This window comes from Dermacentor variabilis, chromosome 10, assembly GCF_050947875.1.
Source record: "Dermacentor variabilis isolate Ectoservices chromosome 10, ASM5094787v1, whole genome shotgun sequence".
Classification (NCBI taxonomy): domain Eukaryota; kingdom Metazoa; phylum Arthropoda; class Arachnida; order Ixodida; family Ixodidae; genus Dermacentor; species Dermacentor variabilis.
This window is the reverse complement of record NC_134577.1, coordinates 61,109,931-61,131,777: the sequence shown is the minus strand read 5'-3', so window position 1 is coordinate 61,131,777 and position 21,847 is coordinate 61,109,931. Positions and strand designations below refer to the sequence as shown.

The window sequence follows — 21,847 nt, the reverse complement described above, 5'->3', positions numbered from 1 at the left end:
GCCAATAATAACATCTGCATATAGGAATCTGCTATATGACAAAATATGGCAGCCCGAAAAGAGTGAGGAGAAGGCTTCTGTTGAAAAGAGCACGTTTGGCTCTGCTTGCGAGCTCCATGTTCTGCGCACGATTGCAAAATTTGGCTGCGATATTCACAGCAACATACGCTATTCACAGACTGTGTTCTTTTTTTACCAAGTCCACGGGGTGGTTCAGGACCCCTTTAACTATGCAACTAAGTTTGTTTTTTTAATCTCTATTTGCGCTATGGTGATCTTACAATATATGTAATTTGTTGTGCTTATTTTGAAATATGAGCTTTATGTTTGTTGATGTGAATTGGTTCTAATATTATGCAAAGTTTTTTTATACTCAATTCTTAAAGAAAGGTTTCAAAAAATCAGTTTCTCAAGTTTTGATAAGTGAGCTATGAGTAGCTTCTGCGTAATTCAAGGAATCCAATAAGACCAACCATATTGCCCTGTCTTATTTTAGGTCAAGGTTGCTTGACTTTGAAGTTGACACTCGGAAGAGCATTTTTCTGTAAGCCTTTTTTCGAAGTCTCAGAGGTTGTTTTGAGAGTCAACTTCAATGTCTCTCCGCCTATGCTTTCAGGGGCTCTTTCCAAGTGTCTGTCGTTTGAGAGAAATTTTGCAGACTCCTACACTTGCTTTGGAAGAATTGAAACTAATGAAACTGCAACTCCGCTGGTTGTTGTTGGTACTATGTACACTGTTATTCATGGTGAGCTTCTCTTGTTGCCTTGAAGACCAGTAAAGCATGAGAGTGAGAGAGAAAAGTTGAGAACGTAAATGAGAGCTGACTTCACCCTTTTTGGTCCGAATTTTATCACTGGAGTGAGAAATTTATATGCCATGTATTTGAATGAGAAAAGCTGAGAAAAATTAAAGATAACATTTTCATTGCAGTTTTCAGCAACATGCCAAAGGCTTTTCTCATAAATATCAGGTCAAGGCGTTATAGGCAGTGCATGTTTTTTTTTTAATGCTGTGAAGTAGGGCCATGAAATATTTGAAGACCATTTTTGAGCAACCGAAGGCAAATGAACACACAATTGAGGCCTAGCCTCACCTTGACTCGACTCGTGGACTTTTGCGAAATATCAGGGAGAACCATGTTTACCTGCAGCACAATACTGACAAGATAAGTATAATTTGGAGTTGCTGACATTCAGATTTCCAGATTAGTTTTGCTGTTTTTTTCTTCTCAATTTCAGATATTCACTAAAGCATTTCGATTCCTAGAAGAATGACTGGACCAGAATGGGTCAAAAGTGATAAAAATGCATCAAGGACATTTCGACCAGTGTTGCCCACTTCTGATGTAAAGGGACCTTCCACAGAATGGTAAACTAAAGTTGTTAGCTTGTAAACAAGCCTGCTAGATTTTCACTTAAAAATGTTTCACTTAAAAACTTTCGACATTGCACTTTACTAAATTACCACTGGTGCAACTGAACGATGACGAATAAGCCAAGCATTAAACACTAAACAAAACCAGACTCACCTATAACTATTAATTAATGTAGCAGCACATCTTATGCTGTCTTCTCCACTGCTGCCAGACTGCAACATTATTTTGTTATGTAGAGCAAGTACAGATATTTTCAGATATTTTTTCCAGACCCACAGAAGCATGCATGTACACAAGTCTCACATTAAATAGTAGTGTGAAAGTGAGAAGTGGGTTCTAGAAAAGAAAGATATTCTTTAAGACATGATGCTGAATATTGTACATATATGTAATGATATGTGCTTATTCTGAATATGCAGTCAATTATTGTTTTTCTACTCTGGTTCTAATTTTATGTGAGCTTCCTTTAATTATTTTCTGCAAAGATTTCCAAAATAGCCTATGCTAAGATTTCACTAAATAGGCTTCTGTATGTGAATGGCTTCTGCAAAATTCAAGGAATGCCTTAAGATTAACCTTACTGTTCGGCCTTACCTAGAACACAAGTTGCAGGACTTCAAAGTATCAGAAAAACTCAAGTTTCTACCTCAAAACCTTGCACTTCGTGTTGTAGGTAAGGCAGAGCAATAAGGTTAGTCTTATGACATTCCTTGAATCATGCAGAACCCATTAATACCCTATTTAGCAAAATCTAAGCATCAGATATTTTGTAAATTTTTGCAGAAAATAATTAAACAACATTTGCATAAAATTAGAAGCAAAGGGGATAAATAAAAATTTACCTTACATTTGAAACAAGCACATAACATTACATATATGTTCATGTTTCAAGCACCATACCTCGAAGAATAAAGATATTAAAATTTTTCGGTTGAAGACCTACATCTCCCCTTAAGGGAAGGCATGAAAACATTACATGTTGCAATTCCTCAGGTTACAATTTTTTTTTCTTTTCCAGTAATTGAAAAGCATTATTCAAGTGATAAATTTATATATCGATGCTATCAGTACCGGTGCTGCCATTTTAGAGATCTTTTTTCACTTCATTTAGCGACACTTTTGCCTGTCTAGCCAACAAGTTTCTCTATTTAGCGACATGACAGAACAATGTGGTGACATTTTAGGGACTTCAAAGTTCAGTAAGTTGCTTCGAAAACAGCTTTCTAGAATGCACTTCATTATTCAAAACCTACAAGTACCTGGCTTTAATTGGCTGTACTGCGTAGGGCGCAATTTTCATGAGTGAGTTAATGTCACTAAGTGCTGTAAAATATGCACATGCAACCTATACTAAGTGTCCTTTCATGCTCATAATCACGTTACTTATACTCTTTTGCTCCATGCTGGATTTTTCACCTTACAATCTGAAGACAAATGGAGAATTTCAGCTGTCATCATCCGTTGTTTTGCAAATATATTAGGAAAGCCCTTTAGTCTTGCAGGTAAAATCTCTGTTTGTAAAACATTTTGGTAAATGCTTAATGCCACATTTGCCAATATCGAAGTGTTCCAAACCGTCTACTTTTATTCACTAGAGCGTTCAAGTGAGAATTTTAATGACTTGCAGCAAAATTTAGCAACATGTCTGAAATAAAGTTGAAAACACCAGTCAGCACAGCTGGTGATTATTTTTTTTAACCCATGCTCATCTTGTCATGATAGGTGTGTGACTGTGTGCAAATCTATAAAGACCAACTAGTGCAGCTGCAGCTTGCTTGGAGTTAATATTACTGATTTACGTGCCCTAACCACCAGGGTAAGTTATGATCTAGCTGCATCACTGACCTCACCTCTTTAAGAGCTAATCAGCTGCTGCAGAAAGTAATTGCACTAACAGTAATGAACTTGTTACTAGCAGTTTTAGCATGTGACATACTCGTTCATCTCCTGTTCAAGTGGCTCTGGGGTTGCTCTACGAGCATGACTGACTTCGGATGAATGAAGAGTGTTTTAACTAAAGCCTTGTTCTTAGGTGGCTAGGTGACAAAGACAAGCAAGACCAAAATAGTAACAAAGCTTTTCTGTCATATGTAAGTTACCTAACACATGAGCAAACTAAAAAGATAAGAGTAATGCAACTTTTCTTGGACTATTGTTTAAACAGCACGAGAGAAATGGACAAGTTAAGAAAGAAACACACAGGCAGCGCTGTATGTTTGTGTCTTTCTTTCTTTGTCCCTATCTCTCGTGCTATTAGCGTCCAGTGAATACCAATAAAAGCAAATTTAAACTCAAATTACCCAGCATTATCCAGTCTTAAAACTCAAATTGATCCCCCACTTCCTTTGCATGCATTATTCATTCTTTTATACAGGTAGAAATGTTCATTCAGAACATTTTGATACAATTCAGTCAGACAGGTAACCTTGATACCCAATTAGCACTCATGTTATCCAAGTGCACCCTGCTTTAGTTGTTCTGCATGCAGGAAATTCCAATAAAAGCTAATTCACGCTTCCTAATCAGTTACCAAGCATTATCTTCACAATTTTTTCAAATTTCCTCATAGAACATTAAAGCGTCCCTGAAACGGTTCGGGCAAATTTTGTAGACGTGTAAGGTACAGCTAAAGTTAATAATTTGTACCGCAATTTGTGTGAAACGTCTCATATTAGGAGAGCTATGGACGATTACAAGTTACCCTACTCCATAGTCATGCATTTTCTCCTCAACTCGTTCACCGAGCGATCAAGGCTAAGCTCTGCCTCCACTGGCTGTGCGTCATGATGGCACGTCGTGTCATCGACTTCCGGTTCTCTAGGAGCGCGTGCGCGAAGCCTCTCCAAACTCCAGCTGCCAGCTGGAGTGCCAGCTGCTCGGCAGTCGACCCCAAGCGAGAGCTATCGAAGTAGCATGCGTTGCGAGCATTCTGTCGCAGCACCGAACGTGTGTGGTATTTTGGTAACCACAGGCAAGCTCGGCGTTTCAACGGATGGTTGGAGACAAACTCAAGCTTATGATGGAACTTTAGCATAGACATATGTGAGCGGCCTGATCAGTCTGCACGGTCCAACCACCTGTTGGCGCAGAGCTTAACCAGCCAAACAAAGCGCTAATATTGCTCTAGCCAAGTGTAAAACATTTTAAACATTTACAAAAACAATGTGTTAACCATTATAGTTCTGTGAAAAATTGACACCAGCAGCAAAGAAGAATACATTTCGTTACTGCTACTGTGTGTGCTTGAGCTCTGCGCCACCAGGTGGCTGCACCGTGCAGACCATTCACATTTGCGCTTTTGCTCATCCCGTGAAACGACACAGTCAAACGGCTAGGCCCCGTCTCCTTGCACTTGTGTTTACCCTAATACCGGACTCGCGAAAAACTATTGCGTTAGTAATCTTTCGGTGTAAAGCGACGGCTGCAAATGCGCAAATCCTCGCGCCGATCGCATAGCGGCAGTCTGATGTGCTGCAGCCAGTCCGCTCGTCTACTGGCTTGCAGAGGGACACGATGTCACAGCTTCACATATTGCCAGTCGCTACGTTTGCATTCCACAATGCAACAAAGTCGAATCATAGTGCTAGCGAAAAGACTGAGACTGACTCTGACCGCGGAGCTCTCATAAAAATGGAGCACATTGTAACATAAGCAGACGATGCTTGCTGTATGCCGGAAGTGCTTAAGTGTAGTGTGAAATGGTTCTTGTGCATTCTCTTTCTGTTACTTTCTTTTTATAGAAACAAATGAACTAACATTCCAACTATTACGAACATCAACCATAAAGGTGGAAAAATTATCGATGACACGCCCTGGGCAGCCAATTGGATAGCTCACCCTACTGACGTCAATTGGGTGATTTACGTCATATGGGTAGGGGCAGCTGAAAATCCCGCTGAGCAGTGTGCTGCGATCGGCAGCGATGCACATTTTTAAAACCTTATACTAAATTACATGCTTTATGCGGAGCACTTAGATGCGTCAATTAATGATCAGAAGACCTAGTCTAACGACTCAGTACGTTTGTACAAAATCGTCAAAATCGTTTCAGGGTCCCTTTAAAGGCAAAGAACCACTCAGTTGCAGCGTGAAATAGCAATGTGAAAGCAAAAAAACAAGGTCAACTATTTCTTTCCAAGTTGTAAGCTATGTTTAATGCATACCCATGATTAAGATATGTTGCGCTATTTGCAGACCTGCCAACCTTAGGATTCGGGAAACACTGCAGTGGAAGAGAAAAAAAAGATACTAGAGATTATGCTATTATGAAGTTTATTAATGCAATATTGATGTAATGGCTGTCAAAGACTCGGTTGCTGTAATACATTGGTTCTATCAGTTGATGTCTCTGCCACACAAGTATGCCCATGTAATCAATGGATCAATAAAACTGGGACAAGAAAAGTCACTCAGTCACTGTATTGGTCATTTTTTAAAGTTGTCTTTGCTCGAATCTATTTGCAAATCTAAAATGGTAAAACGTTTTCATTAATATGCCAATCATAAACGAGTGCTTAAATTCGGGCATTTTACGATTGCAAAAGTTCGCAGGTATGTCATTCTATGAAATGCCTCTCTGTGGATTATATTCACTGGGCTAAATAAGAAATTCAATAACAATGATGTTGTGTGTGCTCATTTAGCTGGACTTCTCACTCCCACAAATTTAATTCAGGGGTGTGCGATCAGTAGAGATTCTGATATATTAAAAATAATTTAGTGCTGGCAAACTGTACAAAAGAATTCAATTCCAAAATTCTAAAATTTACAAAAGAATACATCTAATATCATGAAGTCATCGTGATATGTGTCCATAATTTATGTTCCCTGCCTCAAGTGATTGATCGAACTGTGAGTGTAAGCAGTACAGTTGGCCACAAAAGCATATGGGACATGTGTTCCATGACAAATGTTTGAGCTCTGTTTAAAGGACACCAATGAGAAACACGGAATCAGCTCAGACAGACTAAGAGCTCTTTCATAACTATACATTGTCGTTGATTTTGCGGTAAGAGCTTTATTACGAAATGAGAAAATTAAAGACAAATTGCATTTTTCTAAAATTTGCGCCGAAACCCCGTTTTGTCAGTGCGTCGGTGTGTATTCCGAAATTTCAAAGCATAGTTGATGATGGCAGAGACCTAGGGGGTGTGATGAAATTAGAAAATTTGTACACACAGCATGGTGTCAGCTGATTAACCACCTTTGAGGGTCACGTGTGGTGGCGACCTCACATACGAGAAAAAAATCGGCCTTTTATGGAATTAAGCATCGTTCAGGAGGTGTTGCGAACTTCTGCTACTTCATTGTGCCTGCCGCACCTTGGCTACCAGCAATGCCATGTTTTTCACTTCGTTCTGCGATGACTACCACTATAGTAGTTTGGCAGTATTTCTGCTTCGCCTTGTTTACTGCCACATGCTCATGCCTCCACTTGCGCACTTTATAATCAACATTCGTGCGCATGTCATTCCAAATTAGGGCTGTCGTGAAAATTTTTTGATCTCGTTTCTAATCAATGCATTACCGCGAGATGCTTACTTGCATGACTCTCCAGAAGGCATGCAATTACGTCTCTTTTTGCAGGACTCTCGATAATTTGATGGAATCTCATTTAATGATTTAATGATTGATTACTACAAGTTCCTCTATTGTTTCATTTTTCTGACAGGTGTGCGCACTCTACTGAGTTTGCTTGTGGGTGCTAGCATGGCAAGCTTTCGCTACGGCCACATGTCCCCGAGTTCATATTCTCCATCAAGGCAATTCATTCTCTATTCTTCTGGCTCTTGGCCAGTGGTTCAAATGCCGCTGCACGGCTGTCCTTGCCGAGATGACACCCTCGGCACGACATGCGACAAAAGAGGGAAAACGAAGTGGAATGTTTCAAAATATGGGCCCTAGATATGTCAAACCTATTTAAAACATAAAAATAAGTCGAATAAGTTCCATTATAATTTTATAAGATTATTTACACTAGTTAAGGTATTCACACAAAAAAACGCATAAAACTGCACACATTAGACCCACAAAGCCCAAACACCATTAAACATCGAAGAAAATTAAAACAACTTGTTTACATTTATTTCTCGTCATGGTGAGTATATCTGTGTAAAGAAAAAAGCAAAATGACAATTGAGTAAATATTAATTGGTAATTGAAAATTCCCTACAGCTTATCAAAAATGCTGGCATTGGCTCTAAATAAAGCGCCTAAATAGCACCTAAATAAGCTCTTACGCATCAAATTCAGCGAATCAAAAATGATACGTTGGTCCCTTGTGGGGTTAAACAAATTTTTTGTCGCTTCACTGTTGCTTATTTTTCGAGTGCAGCTCTTAAGGGGGCCCTGAACCACTTTTTATCAAAGAATGCATTCGAAGTTAACATGGGCTATTTCAGAACTACTTTGCCGCGAAACATACTTCAATGTTTTCAGCAGAAACGGAGTTATTGGCAATCAAACACCCTCTTCATTGTGCTCCCATTCCTTCTTCAATGCCTTGCACCACGAAGTCTACGGCAGAGCGGGGGAGTGCCCACAACGCTCCTTCTTCTAAATGTCACCGTGGCATGCAGTTCAAATTCTGTTTGGATGGTAAGGTAGACGCCACTACTTCAGATTTTGGTGTCTACGGCGCACCAAATGTAAGCCAAATGCGGTTATCCTCAGCAAGCCGCAGGGCACGTAGCCAGTGGACTTGTGGTGGCACACCGCGGCGGCCGCGGTATCTACACTACGTAGAAGACCGCAGCTACATGCAACTGTAGAGTGTACGCGCAGCGTCTGCTTTGTGCACGACAGGGCTTCAGTGCGTGCTCGCACTCATACATTGCAGTCTGACCGTGCTACGTGGTGCAGACCGGCTTTGTCCGTCACCAGCTTGACTGACGGATAGTGGCCACATCCAACTTGCACATTTTTGAAACGACACCAATAAGCTAAAGCTGGCTAAAGTTTAATTCCTATGCAGGCGGCCACGGCCAAGCTTACGTGAGCAGACGATAATAGCTTTCTTCTGGAAGTATGTATTATCGTAAAAATTTGAAAGCACATCTTTGCTTCCTTCAGCCTGTTTATTGAACTTCGTCAATAAATATACACAGTAACAGTAGGGAGAAGCTCACTGATCCAAACACCCTTCTTGATTCTTGTCAGCTATTGGCCAAAAGCAGCCACGTATGGGAATCCGCTTTATTACGAAATAATGTAACCAGAAGAGAAGGAGGAGTAAGCTTCAGTTAAAAGAGCGTTTTGAGAGAAAGGTGACTTCGTGTTCTGGCTTGCAAGCTCGACGCGCCGCTTATGACAGCTAAACTTGGCTGAAATGTTCACAGCAGCATATGCTATCTGCATACTATCTTTCTTCAGAAAGCTCGAGGGGTGGTTCAAGATCCCTCACCCGTCACTCCGACACTCCGACGAGTGTCGGCACTGTCCCTCGTAACCGAGCAAATGAACACAGCAAAGGATGAAAGTGAATGCGGAGCACAACGGGTGATGAAAGAAGCGATAGCGAAGAGAGTGCGAGGAAGAATGCAGAGAAGAAAAGCGTAGTGCCACACAAGACGGGCTTTGTGGCATCAATACGAAATGGCACAGAGCAGTGCACGTCGGTCACTGGTATTCACCGGCTAAAAAATGTTAAATATTATTCCTTGATGCCCAATGTGCCTGCATGTATCAGAAGTTTCTCGAATGTTATCAATAGTTCTATCTGTTGGCTGTTGTCACCAAACCTTCTTGTAATCTGAGTTAAATTTGTAACTCACAGTTTCGACACTGCCGTACTTCACTGTCATTACCATGTGACAATATAATCGTAATACAAAATAGTATCAGCCAGTTCTTTCTGAACAATGAGCAATGCATCCGGTGGAAAGGCTTCATATGCCACAGCTACTAAGTGAGCTGAGGGTCAGCACCGCAGCCGAGAGGAACCTGCCGTTGAGACTCAAATTCTCTGCATTAATAAATCGCGAATTCAAAACACCTAAACAGCTGCGCTCAAATTTTGCATTAGGAAGTATCGTATTGCCTATAAACAATTTCTTTTCTCAATATAAGTCATAAGAAATGCGACCTTGTGGAATGTCATTTCCAGAGCAAAATGCAACCCTTGAAGGGTAAAAGACTGTATCACTGCAGATTGCTGGCTGCAGTGAATGTAAATTTGGCTGACGGCGACAATGACTTCTGAATGTGTTTCAGGGAATCTCAGATTATATTGAAAAGCACCTTTCTCATCACTCGATGCTTCCAGGAAAACAGATTAACCCCTGCATTCCCAAACTACCCTCGACTCAAGAACTCTTGCTTCACTCCACAGAGCTAAGCATAGCACTGCCGCTTGACTGAGAAAGGCACGAACTACACTTCTTTAGAACTGCCATGAGGCGTTGATAAAGCGCAGTAACGCATTCGGTTGACGGAAGTCATGTACCCATGTATTACCCATTATTACCCATGTCATTACCCATGTATTCTCAAATACATGGGTAAGGGAGCTCCTGTACCCCGCAGGAGAATTCCTGGAAACTCTTGAACAAGCCAAGAGGATTCCCAGCCTACCATTCGCATCAGTGTTGGTAACTTGCTGAAATTCACTGAATTTAGCATGTTTTCAGCCGTGTTAATGACAGACTTATTTTGGAGTTGGGATTACTTTTGTAGAAGCATAAAAGGGTAGTAAATTGCTCTGGTGAAGTTTATCAAGGGCTTCAGCCAAGCTGAGTGCTTCGCCCCCATTGTATCCCAACGGGCAGATATGTGCCTCCACTTGTCACTACATATAAAGGTATAGCCATAGAGCTTATTAGTGAGCCATCAGGGTGCTTCAAAACTGGTTCTGTAGGCATAGCATAAACTTGAAATCTGATGCAATTTAAAGAAAATAGGGGGTGGCTTTCCCTTTTCACATTCCCACTGTTGATTTGTCATCGCAGGAGCTAATTTAAAGGTATTGTTTAAAAAATTATGAACACACCTGGAAATAATTAAAGCACAAAAAGAAAGAAAACCTGAACAATCATTATCATTCTCTCTTGGTGCACAGTTCTGTAAAAAACGGAGTGTTTTGTGACACAATGTGCCAACTTTGTCCAATAAAAGAAGTTATCAGCACTTGTTTGCATGCACGCCTTTGTTTGCATGCAAGAGTAGACAAGCATGAATTAACCATAGCAGGTCATGCAAGATGTGCCCGGCTCGTGAGTGGTCCACAAGCTTGCTTTTGCCAAGTTTGCCATTACTTGTGGCACCCCACTTAATTCTTTCTCTCTCTCTTTTTTTTTTGCATTTGCTTTGCAAACTTTTGACCTACACAGACATTACGTGCAGCCCAATGCAAACCCCTGTAGAGGCACGGAAGGGCAGGCTGCAGTCCGTGCCCATGAATGTCGAAGATGAGTCTTAACACTGCCTGGACGAGCTCTGCAACATCGTGCAAGAGATAAACCAAATAGCAAACAGCCAGCATTTGTCACTGCCCATTGACGCTCGCACAACTGTGCGCAAAGAGGCTGCAACATTGTGGTTGAAATGGTTGGCCACAAAATGCAAAATGGCTTCAATTTCGGGTTCAATATTATATACATATATATATATATATATATATATATTGCTACATCACACCAGTGCTGCGCCCTAGCCAAAGTGTGATAAACGCACCAATCGAGGAACACAATCGGCCAAAGGTGGCAAAGCTCTGAGCTGCTCTCCACATTAAAAGGTCAAGCAGCCAGCGCAGCAAGCGATCAACATGCGTCTGGTAGCAAATACTGCATTTGTTTCATAACGGCCCGCCCAAACAGCAAGGCAAGATCTGGTTCTCCCACCTGTTGGTTTTGAGAGTTCATGGGCGCTGTACACTTTCCACTTGTGTGTGCCGTTGCACCACTGTTCGATGTCACGACCACCGTGGGCGTCACAGTCACAGTCGTCACAGAGGGGCATGCAGCCACAGTCACCACTGTGTGCGGCATGGATGTTGGCACCGCTGTCCTACCCACCATCGTTGGCGATGACGCCATCACCGCCGTTGTCGTCGTCGTCGGCACCACGGCACTGGCCACCGAGCTCACCACAGCCGTGTTCGCCACAGCGTGACAAGTATGGTGCAGAGCATGCTGATGGTGGTGATGCTGCTGCTGGTGTCCCAGGGACGGTGATGGGCTGACCACGATGTGGTTAATGCGCGTATTATTACCATGGCACAGCATATTGGCCACCGCAGTGCCATGCAGCGTCACAAATGACTGTGGCTGCCCCAGCTGCTGCGTCGGCACCAGTCCGTTGTTGACGGTATGCAAGGTGAGCTGGTGAGGGTGTGTAGTTGCAGCCATCATAGACGGCGTCATCACCGAGGGTGCAACAAGTGATGGTGCTGCCACCATGGTCGGCGCACTGACAGAGACGCGTGGTGCAGTTAGGGAGGCCAGGTCTGGCACGCTGACGGGCGGCGCTGCGGAGAGACGCTCCAGGAGGGCCGAATGGGTCCGCGAGAGAGCAGTCACGCCGGGTGCGCTCGTCGACGTGGGAGTGACTGTAGTTGCCACCAGCCCCGGGGATTGCACTGGTGCAGGCATGGTGGACAGGTTACTGCCATGAGGGTGTAGTACGACGCTACCATCGTGTGCCAACGAAAGCTGCACCCGCTGCTGGGGAGACACTGCCACGGTCTGCGGAGACTTGCTCACCACAACCTGCGGGGAAATGCACCGAGATCATTTCTCAACCACCGACAACATCTAAGATTCCTTTCGCTCCTTGTGACAAGTTTGAGTTGTGCTGTTATCTCTGCTATCGGCATATTCAGGTGGGGGTAGAAGAGGATGAAATGGATGGACTGAGAAGAGGATGGACTGAACTGTGGTGTTATGCAAGCCCTGACCCTGATACGATAACCAATGGGCCATACACATTGGACATTAGAGAGGCATTTAGCACAGAAAAAAGGATGCATTTGAAAGAGCTTGCACTATCACTATTTCCGTTGGATGTGTGCTCTGACAGCTTGTTTAAGGCCTAAAGATATTAAGAGCTTAGTGGTGACCCGGCTCAAATGACTGCTTGTGAAGGGGACACGCTTGATGTTACCTAATGGACACAATACAAACAACATGTGTTCTCCATCTTTCAAGCTGCAAGTGACGCGTTGCAGAAAAGTATCAATGCCACTGACCTGCACATTCTCCGTGACTGGTGCTGGTGTCACGGGAACATCGACTGATATGGTGCTATCCTGATTGGACGTAGGGGAGGGTGGAGGTGTCGACTCTGGCATGATTCCGTGCTCCTTGAGCAACTCGGCCAGATTGACTGTGGGCGCTTTCACTGGCTTCTCCGTGGCTGGTGACGCTGTCGTACGTGCCTGCGGCTGCTGCTGGATTGTTGCTGATGTCATGGGTGCCGAGACAGGCTGTGACAAGCAAGAAAAATTATGTCACAATGACTTCATTTGAAGCCCAAGTGATGCAGCAGAGTAGTGCAACAGCAGTGCAGGCATCAGTAGGAGCACCAAACCATAGTAAAGCAGTGCGATGTTATTTTACGAGCCTTGGGTTGGGGAATTATGCTCTTCCAAGCAGGCCATTCTGCCCACAAAAGCAACAGTTTTAGACTCTCTTCCAGCCAGTGGCAGGTAAGTGCAAATTTAAATGGGGACACTTCAAAGTTAAGTTAGGTAGGTTGGTAGAACATCTCTTTAGGGTCTCTCTAATGTCCCGAAGCTAATCCTATATCGTGAGGGCCAGCATTGCAGAGAGCTTCAGATGAATTTCATACCTTGGTGTTATTTTCTTTAATCTATTATAGCCACACGAAATGATCAGGCATTACAGTGTGGAGAGTCACAAGAACTCGTGCACAACAAAGGGAGTGCGTATACTGACAACCATAATTACAGAAATTATTAAACAATTCGGTAGACCAACACATGGGAATGCAAAATTGGGTGAACAATTCTGTTACATAGAGAGTCACTGCTGCACAGAGTTATTAAACTTTGATATGCATCAACACTGAAAGACAAACGTTACACAAAACATCTAACATTTTACATTCACTGTCCTACAGAGTATCGCAATGCGCACTGAAACCCAAGTACGCAGGTGCTTTTGCATTCTGCTCTCATCCTTTTATTGACTGATCGGTTCAATGTCCCAGAGCTACCAGATGGCTCCAGGTTATTTCTAAGTTATAAACCACGCAGGGCCCATCCAAATTTGGCTGTCAATGCTGGGAACCAATCCTGCAGCTTCAAGCTCAGCAGCAGAATACCATTCAATGAGCCACACTGGTGCGTACGTCCTAATACTTTATAGAAGCAAAAGCACAAAAGGCATTAACCAGATGAAAAGTTAAGTATCATTTCAGAATGCTGCTTGTTCACCACAATATTCACCAACATGAACGCTACCTGACTAGACATGTCAAACTCTAGTAGTATTTCGTACAAGCGATAGCCCCAATGCGAGTTCTCACCACAGGGGCAGGTTGCGGTGGTGCTGGATGCAGCACCGTCGTGGTGGTCATGACTGGATGATGGGTGACAAGGTTGGCAGCGGGCGCGGAGGAAACCATCGTGCCACCTGTCGAGATGAGGGGTGCCGACAGGGCGCCATGATGGTGGTGGTGGTGGTGATGGTGGTGGTCGTGCGCCAGTATCTGTGGCTGGGTGAACGTTGGTATCTGCACCAAGGACTGGTGCTGGTCTGTCTGGAACGCACCCAGCGTGGGCTGGGCCAGCATGGTCTGCGAGCAATGGACGACCTTGTCAGATGGGTGTTAACTGTGCTGGTGCTTTGTTTTGTTTCTTTGCCTTCTGTTATTTTTAGCACCAACTGTTACGAAGTATTTTGGCTGTTTGGCATATAGAGCTTCAGGTTTATAAGCATTAGCAGTGCTTGTTAATAAGTCCATGAAAAAGAGCTTTGAAGTTGTATTCAGAGAATAAACAGGTTAAAGCATGAATCAGGTGCCATCACAGCGCTTTGAGCCTGTTTATGATCACAGTAAAGCTTAATTGCCGCAGCAGACTTCCAAGACCTTGCGTGTGCCAAAACCACAATACGATTATGAGGTAGACCACAGTGGGGGACTTCAGATTAATTTTGGCCACCTGGGTTTCATTAACTTGGCCCTAATCTACGTAGTTACTGTCCTACACAATCTGCGAAGCACTGCACTCTAAAGCAAAGTCTAATGTGCCAAAAGTTTAGCATCAGCCAAGTCAGGGCATTTTATTTGAATAGTACCCATAAAGTGCCACTAATACAAATGCAGATACGCACTAATGAGGCTCTGCAATCATCATCATCAGCATCATCATCATCATCATCATCAGCCTAGTTACGCCCACTGCAGGGCAAAGGCCTCTCCCATACTTCTCCAACAATCCCAGTCATGTACTATACGTGGCCATGTCGTCCCAGCAAACTTCTTAATCTCATCCGCCCACATAACTTTCTGCCGCCCCCTGCTACGCTTCCCTTCCCTTGGAATCCAGTCTATAACCCTTAATGACCATCGGTTACCTTCCCTCCTCATTACATGTCCTGCCCATGCCCCCCCCCCCATTTCTTTTTCTTGATTTCAACTAAGATGTCATTAACGCGCGTTTGTTCCCTCACCCAATCTGCTCTTTTCTTATCCCTTAACGTTACACCTATCATGCTTCTTTCCATAGCTCGTTGCGTCGTCCTCAATTTGAGTAGAACCCTTTTCGTAAGCCTCCAGGTTTCTGCCCCGTAGGTGAGTACTGGTAAGACACAGCTATTATACACTTTTCTCTTGAGGGATAATGGCAACCTGCTGTTCATGATCCGAGAATGCCTGCCAAACGCATCCCAGCCCATTCTTATTCTTCTGATTATTTCCGTCTCATGATCCAGATCCGCCGTCACTACCTGCCCTAAGTAGATGTATTCCCTTACCACTTCCTGTGCCTCGCTACCTATTGTAAATTGCTGTTCTCTTCCGAGACTGCTAAACATTACTTTAGTTTTCTGCAGATTATTTTTTAGACCCACTCTTCTGCTTTGCCTCTCCAGGTCAGTGAGCATGCATTACAATCGGTCCCCTGAGTTACTAAGCAAGGCAATATCATCAGCGAATCGCAAGTTACTAAGGTATTCTCCATTAACTTTTATCTCCAATTCTTCCCAATCCAGGTCTCTGAATACCTCCTGTAAACACGCTGTGAATAGCATTGGAGAGATCGTACCTCCCTGCCTGACGCCTTTCATTATTGGGATTTTGTTGCTTTCTTTATGGAGGACTACGGTGGCTGTGGAGCCGCTATAGATATCTTTCAGTATTCTTACATACGGCTCGTCTACACCTTGCTTCCGTAATGCCTCCGTGACTGCTGAGGTTTCGACAGAATCAAACACTTTCTCGTAATCAATGAAAGCTATATATAAGGGTTGGTTATATTCCGCACATTTCTCTATCACCTGATTGAATATGATCTATTGTTGAGTAGCCTTTACGGAATCCTGCCTGGTCCTTTCAGGCAGGTATTGCAGAGCCTCAGAGCTAAGAGGCTCTGCAATACCAGCCTACAAAAGCTGGCCAAATGATATAGCTTGACACTGTGCTGTATTAATACCGTTCGGCAAGTGGCACCGTAGCCAACGAGCTCACAGCACCCTCCGTGGGTGTCGATCCCCCTCACCTGTGCGGGCAGCATGGCCTGCAACTGCTGTAATGTCAAGGGCTGCCCTGGCGCAATGGCAAACGACAGGGGCGACGAGACCATGCGCGGCGCCAGGATAAAGTTGGGCCGTGGCCCCAGGTTCTGCGGGATGACCAGTGTTGGGGTGCCAGGCTGTCCCGGGTGGCCCCCGTGGGGCTTGTGCCCTGCCTGGGGACCCAGGGACAGGCCCGTGGCATGGGGTGGCCGCAGGGCCAGCTGGACCCCCTGTATCTGCCCCAGTGAGCCCTGGATCTGACCCAGCGAGCCCTGGATCAGGATGGGGCTTTGGCCCAGGCCCGGAATGTACTGGTTCAGCAGGAAAGTGCCCTGCGTGGGTGGTGCACAACAGCTTGTTCGGTTAGCCTTGAAAAATAGGTCGGCAAACCTCTTCTGGAAGCACAGGAAAAGCAAGCAACCTCCATGCCCTTCAATAGACCAGACATCTTCAACCATTAGGTTATATCCTCTGCTATAATTGGTTTAATCTCTTCCAGTGATGCTTCTGTCAGGAATAGGGCAGCTCTACTCTATAATGTGCACTGGATGTGACTGAATACGTGTACGGTATGTGCACATCAACGTAAGTCATTTAAATCTAAGCACAGTCCATTTGAAGTCGGTCGGAGCTCAATATGAAAAGTGCAGGAGAAATAACAGATGTAATAGCAAAATTTAAGAAAAATAGAAAAAAAAGGAGCTACACGAGAGGTTAAAATCGTCGCTCGTCGCTGTCACTATACGGGGTGTCCCAGCTATCACGCACCCAGATTTAAAATTATGCTAATGGCATGTAGTTGGACAGAATCAAGGTAATGTTTGCTGTCACTTGGACATATTACTATTTATTGCATTCTGCCCAATTGCGTAATTAGTCTTAATTAGTCAATCTACTTCTCAAATATAATTACATTACAAGTGTAAATGAGAAAATTGTAGACCAACATGAAAAACTCCCGATACAGTTTTCTGTTGCTCAACACATGCTACATAAAGTGCTTTCCAGAGCGTGAAGGAAGCTCGCGAATACACACAATATTGCCGCATGACTGGCCGCTCAAGGCATTTATAATATTTGAGGAGTTATGCGATTAGGTGGAATGGAAAAAATAATCTGAGTTTCTCCGAGCGACGGCAAACATTACCTTGTTTCTGTCCAGCAAAGTGTCATTTGCATGTTTTCAAATCTTGGTGCATGATAGTTGGGACACGATGTACACTCAATTGCTTGAATCCTGTTAAAGCATAGTTAAAAGATAAAAGCATGAAGCAGGTGATATCAGCTGCCCCCAGATACATGGCAACAAGTAACACCTGCTTCTAAAGTGGTCTGTGTGAATGCTCAAAATACACGACTACCCGTTGTCACAACACCATGAGCTGCACATTTCACATGAGACTGACTGCACGACAGGCACGGTTTTGTGCCAACTCAGTTCAGAAATTTTTGCCCACACACGAGCGTGCCTCGTTTCGCCCAGACAATGTATAATTGAAGATCTATAGCTCAGTGTCGTCAAGTAGTCATGGAGGAAGGAGGGAGCATTAAGCCGGGGCAGGCTAGCCTCGGCAAGCAGCCTATTCTTTGAAGACCCTCCTTTTCTTCAGGAACGCGTGCCGCGAAAGCATTGTACATGGCTCCTAAATCTTTCAAGGCATTGTTCGGATCGTGGTAGCTCTTAGCGACGCTAAGAGCTACCACGATCCGAACAATGACCTAAGAGCTACGGTTAAAGCAAGAATCAGGTGCCATCACAGCGCTTTGAGCCTGTTTATGATCACAGTAAAGCTTAGAACTAAGACAAACAATGAACTAAGAGCTAGACGCCCTCATTACATCCGGTTCTCATCATCCACTCTCCCCCATACTTTCTGCGTGTTTGGTGGCTAGAACTTACCACTTGCCTATCGCGTAGTAAGGGCCTACTTCCTGTGAACATTTCTTTTATATCCCCCTTTTGTAACGAATTATGGTGGACTGTCAATAAAAGTGTCAAAGTTACACGATTGAATTCCAACGCACTGGAGACTGTAGGGAAAGACGGTCAAGATGGCAGGATGCTGCTTTCTGCATTCTCGAGTGAGTCCTTACAATTACACAGCAATATCAAGTGCATCACTAGCTCATTCACAATTTAATTATTGGATGCAAGCACTACAAAAAAAAAAGTATATATATATATATATATATATATATATATATATATATATATATATATATATATATATATATATATATATATATATATATATATATATATATATATTCTTTCGCTATTACTGGCAAAACGCAGCTCGTCAAACATGCAAGTGGTCACTTCAGCAAAGTGGTCGTAATTAGCAAAACTCAACCAACGCCTCCTATAATTATATGCCTGGAACGTCGCTCTCTTTTCCATAGGGAGCTCTCTGCCGAGTGTTGCGACCATGCGCCGCAGGACGGCGCGCGCCACCGTACCGGTCCCCATGACAACCACAGCCGCCGCCGCCGAAAGCTCACGACGCGCCAGCCGCTTGGCTGCCGACGTCGCTCCCGGTAACCGCGCCACCGGCGTGTTTACAAGGGCTGGCCGCAAGAGGCGCTTGCCACCGTACCAAAAGGAGGAGAGTACAGGCAAGGAAAGGGCAGCGCGTTTGCAGCTCACGTTCCAGGCATAGTATATTATAGGAGGCGTTGACTCAACATGTCGAAGTGAAATTAGGCAACAGTGAATGCGCAAGTGGTCCAATATGCACAGAGCTCACCGCCTGTAGTTAACTTTTCCTTGCTGCCACTGCACCAAGTGGCAGAGACAAGTCACGTACATGGATGTGCACACCACGATTGAAAGGGAAAAACTGTCACGCGACACTCCCTCCCCAGTCTGTTTTTCCTTCCTCTGTCCCGAGTAGCGCACAGCCACCAACCTGCGCAGCTCCAGCTTGAAACATGCCCGCCTGCGCTGCGCCAGGGTTCCCAATGAGCAGCGGACTCCCCGTGTTGAGCCCCATCGCGGCTCCACGCTGCACCGTTGTCGCAGGCTGCGGTGCCGGTACAGGCGCGGGCTGCGGTGTGGCCTTGTGCTGTGCCGCCCGGGGAGACTGGGACCGGGTGGTCGCGGTCGCTGCGGGCGTTGTCATGTTGGCACTGCCGCTGGACAGCTTGGGAAGGATCTGTGGCTGCTTCGGCTGGATGAGACGAGGGGCACCAGCTGTGCGGGGACTGGGACTACCCGATACCACCTGGGGACACGGGTCAGCAGCATAAGCTCATACTCAACCGAACGTGATTAGAATGTTGAATACTTTAATATTGAGCAGTCATTTTCACCATTAATATAGAATGTTAGCAAGGTGCTGCCATTTGGTTGCACATTATTAAATTGTTGCTTGTTAGAAGTTCAAATGAAGCATTAGGAGCAAATAAGCAGTTTAGTTGCACACTTGGGACTCAATGGTGGATGCTCATGATTGTGGGTTAAGAGGAAGCTTTAGCTTGGGCCCAACTCTGACGTGGCCCATTTAAATACATGTAAAATGCAGAAACGTTTTTTTGAGATAACCACTGGACAGACTTTAATGAAACTTGTTGCATTTTAGAGAGAAAGTTAGATTTTAGTGGCTGTTGGAATAGGAATTTCTATTTAGGGCCTGCGTTTTGTTAAAATAATTTTCAAAAATTCGCAAGTTCGAAAAATGTAGAAGCACAAAGTTCACTAATTAATAGCTCTGTATCGAGAACAGATATCACTGTTCTGTAAACAGCGACCATTACATCATTTAAAGCAGACAAATTCGATATGTCAATTTATATATTACGCGAGTTTGTTACATTGTGTACAAGGGTTCTGCAAAAGTTGTATTTCCATGTTACTAAACTTTTTCAGATTCATGTGTTTTTCCTTTAAATGCAGCAAACCTCATCGAATTTGGTGCAGAGGGTTGCAGGGAAACCGAATTCTCCTTTTATATGTATTTAAATAGGAGCACCCGAACTAAAGCCTCCCTTTAACCGGAGAAATCTCGGCTCCTTGAGCGACCTAGTGTGCTCCACTGCAGAACTACTGCTTTATGTCTATGGCTGTCAGGATTAAATTTTTGCACATGTGCTCCAATTTATGCTCGATAACACACAATAGGCAATATGAAAACATTTGAAAGCCATTCCAAAACTATTTGTATTTACATTACGCAAAGCGACTGTAGTAGATTTCCATTATTTCAACTTTGGTTAAGTTGAACCTGATTGTAGTTTTCGGCCGGCACCCATACATTTCTATTGGACAGACGCCTACTTAAAATGGACGTCAGATGTGACAAATGTCCTTATAATGAGGCTAGACTGTAAGAAGCACAGCCCAGTCCAGAGGATAGAAAGGATCACGGCACCTGCCCGACGTTGGGTCTAGACGGAGGTGCCTGCTGCGGTGCCACGGGCAAAGGGGCAACGGTCGCAGTCGCCTTGGTGGTTGCCGGCGTTGACGCTGATGACGAGGACAGGGACTGACTCCGCGACACGGCAATGGGGCTCGGCGAAGACCACGAGACGGGAATGGGGGCGGCGGGGAGCGGGGATGCCGAGTGTGGTCGGCTGCTGGCTGGGGAGGAGCGAGTGGAATGTGGCGAGGCACCAGGCAGGCCATTGCTGGCAGCAGCAGTGGCAGCAGGCAGCGGTGGAGCGGGGGGCACCGTCGAGCTGACCAGCAGCTGGGGTGAGGCGGCCGAGACGTCCGAGGTGGCGGCAGTGCTAGTCGCGGAGACGGCGAGGGCAGCGGCCACGGGTTTGTCAGTGCCCGAGCAGCCGTAGCCCATGGAGTCCGGCAGCTCACAGCGGGCCGGCAGGCAGCTGGTGGTGCTGCTCACTTCGTCTCGGCCGAGCAGGACACTTTCGAGCGAGCTCAGCTCCTGGGCCAGCCACGAAGCGCACAACGCCTTGTAAAGCACTTGTTTGCGAATGATTGTGCGAGCGGGCACATTCGTTAGAGAGTGTCATTAGACGTCCTGCGAATCACACTGATGGCAAAGTGCACTCACCTTAAGTGACACTAAATTTGCCGGTCTGACAGGGGTATTACTTTCATGCGACGTGCCTGCTGGCATAGTACCTCATTTGCAGCAAGGAGTTTTGATTGCCACAACACCTTTGCGGCACATTGCTGTCAATGAAGTCTACAGTGCTGCAATGCGAGAATACAAAGCTAATAGAAAGCGCACCTAGAAGTTCATCTTCTCGCACCACTTTTCCGCTAGATTAGCAAATTTGCACATAATGAGTGGGATGTCAGCTGAAGCGACTGGTTAAAAGTAATAGCTGTGTCCTGCATGCAACCTTAACAGTATGATGTGGTGAAAGCGTAGCAATTCGGGCCAGTTGGTATGTCATAATTAGCGAGACCTATAACACCACGCAAAGGGCAAGTACACAATATTGTTGTCTGTTTGCTTGGCGCTATAGCTCTCGCTAATTATGAAGTGGCGAAAGTTTAAGTTGCTTAAAGTGCACACTAGATGTCATTAGTCATGTGGTGAGATGCACATTCAGTTGAACCCCACAATCACGAAATTGGCGGGGAACGCAAAACGATTAGTTCTCGCAAGAATTTCATTGCTGGGAAATTAGCACAGATGAGGAATGCGTCACAAAGCGAAACTTTACTGTCAAAATTCCAATAGCCTATTTAGGCAAGCTTTGCTCGAGGTGATAGAACCGTGCCACCGACAGAGCAATGTGTACACTATGTGTTGATCAGCGGTGCCGCCACTGCTGTGGAGCGGTATTCTCAGTTTTATCGCTTTAG

The 21,847-nt window shown here is 44.6% G+C and overlaps 1 protein-coding gene across 5 annotated transcripts in view; it reads right to left on the bottom strand.

Annotated features, from left to right (window-relative positions):
- Positions 1-21,847, bottom strand: part of LOC142560613 (uncharacterized) — a 50,805-nt gene that overhangs the window by 20,174 nt on the left and 8,784 nt on the right. For all 5 annotated transcript variants that reach the window (XM_075672831.1, XM_075672835.1, XM_075672833.1 and 2 more), the window contains 6 exons: positions 20,439-20,954; positions 18,978-19,292; positions 16,053-16,400; positions 13,859-14,128; positions 12,558-12,794; positions 11,212-12,078 (listed from right to left, as the gene is read on the bottom strand). In XM_075672831.1, coding sequence (XP_075528946.1) covers positions 11,212-12,078; positions 12,558-12,794; positions 13,859-14,128; positions 16,053-16,400; positions 18,978-19,292; positions 20,439-20,954 — 2,553 coding nt within the window. The remainder of the gene's footprint in view (positions 1-11,211; positions 12,079-12,557; positions 12,795-13,858; positions 14,129-16,052; positions 16,401-18,977; positions 19,293-20,438; positions 20,955-21,847) is intronic.